We start from the raw sequence: 6,053 nt of genomic DNA on the forward strand, positions 1-6,053 counted from the left end.
ATTTCTAAAGTGAAATTAAATTAATAGTCTTTAAAACATTGCAGTCTGAATTCTCATAGTAATTACACAAGTTACTAGTCCAGCAATGGTATTCATGTGCAGGAAGCTAAAATTTCTTGAATTCCTAAAAATATTCTACACAAAGATGCATCTGTTTTACTATGGAAATTTTTCTGAAGGGTAGGTGCCTTCGTGACTCACCTCTTGTAATGGTTTTAGCTTTGCAGTTGTTACTGTTGCTGTGAAGATTCTGTGGCTACATGTGCTCTTCTTTATTAGAGACACTTATTTCTTTTTTTAATTAGTGCAGGTAAATATTTACATTACAAAGCATTCAGAATTTTCAGGGTGTTGTATGAAGAAAAGAACTTGGTATTGCAACTTCATTTTTAACAAAATTAAAGCTTTAGAAAGAAGAATCTTTAGACAGACTGTAACCCTACAGACTTAATTCTAGAACTGTAGTACACAAGAGGCTGTCTCTCTGCTTTTATGATGAATGCCAACACATATTTAGGATCCTTTATTGTTCTGCTGAATTATTTTTACTGGATAGAAAAACTACTGCATTCCTGCAGGAATAGTTCTACCATACAGTTTGACAAGAAGAATGCTGAAGTGGGATGGGCAGTATGCCTGAAGTAACTGCGATATACCCTAAAGCATTACTGTTTGTCAATTTGTATAGGAAGTAGTTCAGAAATTCTGAGTCTTACTAAAGTAAGTAGTTTCTTTTTTCCCTTATGTTTCTGATAGGTGATGAATGCAGCATTGGTTCAGCAACGGACCTGACTGAAACAAGTTCTATGGTGGACGGTGACTGGACCATGGTGGATGAAAACTTCTCCAGTCTAAGTTTAACGCAGTCAGAGCTTGAACATCTCTCTCTAGAACTGGCCAGTAAAGGGCCACACAAGTCACAGGTCCAGCTGCGGTAAGCAACTCGTGAGCATTTGAAACTTAGAATTGCTGGCATGCAGCATTAGGAGAAAGAATCACACTGGGACTTTTGCTTTTGTCTTTGGAGTGCAAAAATAAGTAAAATGGTTTTTTCCATATAGGTACTTGCTACATATCTTCATGGAAGCAGGATGTCTGGATTGGTGTGTTGTCATAGGCCTTATTCTCAGAGAATCTTCAGTTATCAACCAGGTTTTCAGTATAATGCAATCCTCTGATATTGATGGAGAAATCTGTCAGAATATCAAGACTGGCCTACATGCTGTTGACAAATGGGCTTCTACAGACTGGTAAATATTACTTTCCACCTTCCTCTTCAGTCCAATTGTAGATAATTTGTTACCTAAAATGTAACTTTATCTCAGTCCTAGCTGAAACATTCTGTCAGCACAGTCACTTATGACAGTTGTAATTAAACCGGGAAAAGAAAAAACCCACAAACCACAACAAACCAACCAACCTTCCAACTTCTATTGTTTTATTAGGGTTGAGTTTTTCTATTTATTTAAAAGGGTTCCTGCTTTTCAGGCACATGACAGAAGTACTAGTTTTTAATTCACTCACAGTGTTCCGTCTCATTATCTTCCTAGCCCTGGGTACAAGCCATTTCTAAATATCATCAAACCACAGATCCAGAAACTAAATGAAATAGTAGAAGAGCAAGTACAGCCTGAAGCCTTTCAGCCAGTGAATCCTTCTAAGGTTCCCGAACAAGTGAACCCCAGAGCTGAGGAAAGCAGGACTTCATCTAGCCATGGCACTAATCCTCAGAGTGATGCTGGCAACAGCAGTGCAAGCAGACATGAAGAGGACAAGGCTAAGACAGAGGATGAGGATTCATTCCAAGAAGGCAGTTATGACTGTGTTGTGTCTTAAATGGAAGATGAACAACTTCCCAAGTATCAGGTGTGAAAGGAAGCAAACCAGCTCTTAGATATGCTTCCATGTTTTGGATTTGAACTCTCTTTTTATTTTGTTTTGGGTTTTTGGGTTTGTTTTATTTTGTTTGTTTTTTTATTTCAATATTTGAAATTTTTAGTGGGGATAACTAAACAGCAGTTTCATCTAATAATTTCAAAAGGAGGTAATTACAATTCTTTTTTTATGCAATCTTCAGACTGCAGCTTTACATTTTGATACTTTAAATAGTGTTGGAGAGACAGTGAATACATATGGAGACAGGTTCAGCTAATGTTCATCAGTACCTTTACATCACCAACATGTTTTGAAGAAACTGCTTCTATCTTGCTTGAGTTTAAAAGGCGAAGAGGGGATTAAATTTAAAAACTGTTATTCTTCGCAGCTTACCTGCCTAGTAAATGTCTGATCAACGCAGTTCAGATTGGTTTGATACAGATATTTTGTATTAAAGGACTGTAAAATATATTGTATGTTTTTGTGAATAATCTTGTACAAATACTGAGGACTGTACCATATTTGGAGGTACTTGTATGAATTGTGCATGTTTCTAGACTAGTAAAGTTAAAGCAGAGTTGCACTTCTTTCTGGATGACGCATACTTTACTGACCTGACATTGACACAAGGTGGCTTACCTGTTTTTTTTACTGCCACTTACAGATCTTGTAGTTGGGTTAAGGGACTGCTGAAGGTTATTTATTTAATTGTAAATTCTTTTCTGAAAAAATGGATTTTTTAAAATGTAAATAATCATCATATACTCTTGCTATGGAAAACTAGTTTAACAGCTCATACTTAAAACATTTTTCAAACATTTTATAATATGCATACTTCTAACTAAGACATATTTAACTTTCATACAATGTTATGGAAAGCTGGCTGCAGAAGTCTGTTGCTTTGAGGTACTCATTTTTTCTAGCTGCTGTCCCTATGTAATAACTACCTGTAACAGTATTAATTTAGATTATTAGCTTGTTTGTACTGTGCAATCTGAACAAAAATGCAACATTACTCATTTTATACACAATAAACTAGTTTATTTTTTATAACATCACTTGATTACTGACATGGACCAAACTAGTCATCATCATAGGGTAGTTGCAGCATCTGTTGCTTTTCTAGTGTAGTTATTAAATGCACATCCATTTAAACTCTGAAAATTAAGACTATTAACGATTAAGTTTGAAATAAATTGTGATTTTATCATCTTTATTTCCTTTGTAGATAAGATCAAGTGCTTTAAAATGTACAAATATTAAATTGTTGCTTTAGAATGGCTTTATTAAGCCAATACAACCAGTACAAGTGCAATAATTGCGAGTATTACTTGGAAAGCTGGAGCTTTTTAGTGAACGCAACTTGAACTTCATTTTAAGAGTTGAAACTGATATTGCAAGTAGAGGAAGGAAAACCATTTTGAGTCCCAGCATTACGCTTATTCTGCATTGTAGCTACTGGTTACAGATAATGTCATACCTACAAGCCTGTTGTGACCTGATATCTAAATCCATTATTGTTTTAAGGGGATAATACTTAAAGCTTTTTTTATGATAAAAAACTTGCTTAATCTATGTTAAAAGAAATAAAAACTGTGCTTCAAGTTAATATTTTTCTGTGGTTCTGTGGTAATGATGTAAGCCAAGCCTATCCTGATCAGCTTGCTGCTGTTCAAGATCTGTACAAGTAAAACCGTACATTAACTGATATACTAACATTCTTAATATTCATATCTTATTACTATGCTACTGTTGTTTAGCAGGTAAATTTTTTTAGTTGTGAAATTTTAGAAGTTTGTACTTCTTATAGTAGTAATTATCTCTATGCAAATCTTACATGCTAATTTTGTATTTCAATTTCACTGCTGTTATACCTGTAATTAAAAGACAAATGTATTCAACTTTACTTGATGTTACTCCTGTGAAAAAATACCTATTTCTGACTTCAAGCCATTTACAGTAAATTATGAGAATTCAGGCAGGTCATCTTAAGAGAGACAAAGCTCTCAAAGAAACCACCTGATGAAGATTATTTTATAGCCCATGTGGCCTGTTTTTTACTGGATGAAGGAATCAAGCCTTTACCTTCTTAGTGCATCTTTGAAGTTACACCCAGAAGTGTACTGGGTTTAAGTGACAAGGGTGTGGTAACAAGAGGGACTGCAAGAGCTGCCCCTCTGTCAGACAGAGCCAGTTCCAACAGACCTGCCATGGGACACAGCTAAGCCTGTCAGCCAAGCTGGTGCCTCCCCTCTGTAATGTATTTAACAAGGGGTAAAAAATGCTGTGGGAGATAAGTGAGGAACAGTCCTGCAGAGAGACAGGCCTATAAAGGAGCAGGGGGCGGTATTCCAGGCACTGGAGCAGACATTCCCTGCAGCCTGTACAAGTTAACACATGCATTAAATGTTAATACTAACACTCTTGCTATTAACATCTTACTGCTGTGCTGCTGTTCAGCAGTTACATCATCTTAGAGCAGGGTGAGGCAGGCTGTCCCCCTGCAACCCATGGTAGAACAGGCTGGAGCGGATATCCACACTGCAGCCCATGGAGGACCCCACACAGAGCAGGTGGATGCAGGAGCCCTGAAGGAAGCTGCAGCCCTGCGAGCCCACAGGGGACCCATGCTGGAATAATCTGTTCCTGAAGGACTACCCATCAAGAGGAGGATCCCACATGGAAGCAGCTCCTCAGAGACTGTTTCCCATGAAGTGGACCCTGTACTGGAGTAGGGCAACAGTGTGAGGAGAAAGGAAGCAGCAGAGAGGAAATGTTGCTGACCATGACCTGACCCTCAGCTGACCATCCCCTGTCCTTCTGCACCGTTGTGGGAGAGAAGGTGGAAGAGTGAAGTTGGATCTGGGAAGAGAGAGGAGGTTGGGGGAAAGTGGTTTTATCTGTGTTGCTATCCTACTTTATTTTTAATTGGTAATAAATTAATTTTTCCAAGGCCAGTTTGTTTTTCCTGTTATGTGAACTAGTGAGTAATGTCCCTGTCTCAACCCATGAGTTTTCTCATTTTCTCCTCCTGGCCTGCGGAGGGGAGGGTGTCAGAGAGCAATTTGATGGGTACCCAGCAGCTAGCCAGGCTTAACCTATCACAATAGGTTTATTCATCTACAGATTTCCACTACTAAAAATAGGAAAAATGGGCCATTTAACCAGTTGAAGGTTAAAGAACATTTCTTTATGGAATTCCAAGTTATTGTCACTCCTCTCACTTTGCATATCCAGCTCACATGGCTGATGTAGGATTACCTCCTTCACCATTTGTGTATCATCAAGTTTTCTGGATCTGGTTCTCATCCTGTGCAAAACTAATTGCCTCAGAAAAATAGCAACAATACTGAATCTTTCATGCTACCAATTTAAAAGATACTTTCACGTAGGGTATAGTTGCAAAACTGCTTGAATCAAGTCACATGTATTTTTCACCATCGCATTTGTCAACCCACATAAGATAATTTTTCATCTGTGTTGTAGTCCAAAGCAACCAATTTAAATGGTTTTAGAGCTGAAGTGTATGTAAGCTACAGGTTGAGACAAATAAACAGAAATATCAAAATTCATCTAGCCAGAACTTGTACACAGGAGGTCCTTCTTCTCATTACAAACTGATGGGAGAAGTTGTCTATGGCAATAATAATACTATAAAAGATGATGGGTCAATTGTGTAGGGTGGTAAGCTGGTTTCAACTGAAAGAAAGAGAGCCTCCAAGCAAAGAAAACAAAGGCTACCGACAGAACTTAATGTCTCATTTTGGTTTTCTGTCCTAGAGCTGAAGACTGTTGAAGTACTCCATGGGCAGTGAAAGGAATGTCAGCTTATGGTGAATCAGATATGTCATTCCCGTGTTTAACACAGAAAAGTGAGGAGCTTCCTACTGGAGAGCATTAAGACTCTGCAAAAGCCCACAGCTGTAGACTGAAGCCAGCTAAACCATAGACACAAGGCACCTATAAAAAAGAAGTGGCGGACCACCCCCTCCCCACAGAAGAAAAACCACAACATCCCCAGGTATACCATGTATGGTTACTTAAATTGACCTGCATACCTATTGGCTTTGAAACTTCTAGTTGTTCCAGTCTTAAAGCATTTAAGACTGATTCTTGCAGCTTTCTGAAAGTGAATTCTTAAAAAAAACCTTTTGTTAGTGGCCAGTGATTCTTGACAC

At 38.0% G+C, this 6,053-nt stretch overlaps 1 protein-coding gene across 2 annotated transcripts in view; it reads left to right on the top strand.

Annotated features, from left to right (window-relative positions):
- The window catches only part of RIC1 (RIC1 homolog, RAB6A GEF complex partner 1), a 47,707-nt gene extending 44,223 nt beyond the window's left edge, over positions 1 to 3,484 (top strand). For both annotated transcript variants that reach the window (XM_050328707.1, XM_050328706.1), the window contains exons 24-26: positions 757 to 934; positions 1,062 to 1,250; positions 1,551 to 3,484. In XM_050328707.1, the coding sequence (XP_050184664.1) occupies positions 757 to 934; positions 1,062 to 1,250; positions 1,551 to 1,836 (653 nt within the window). In that variant the 3' untranslated portion in view covers positions 1,837 to 3,484. The remainder of the gene's footprint in view (positions 1 to 756; positions 935 to 1,061; positions 1,251 to 1,550) is intronic.
- Positions 3,485 to 6,053: the final 2,569 nt, after the last annotated feature.

This window comes from Myiozetetes cayanensis, unplaced genomic scaffold (genome assembly GCF_022539395.1).
Source record: "Myiozetetes cayanensis isolate MyiCay16 unplaced genomic scaffold, myiCay2020 scf4, whole genome shotgun sequence".
NCBI lineage: Eukaryota > Metazoa > Chordata > Aves > Passeriformes > Tyrannidae > Myiozetetes > Myiozetetes cayanensis.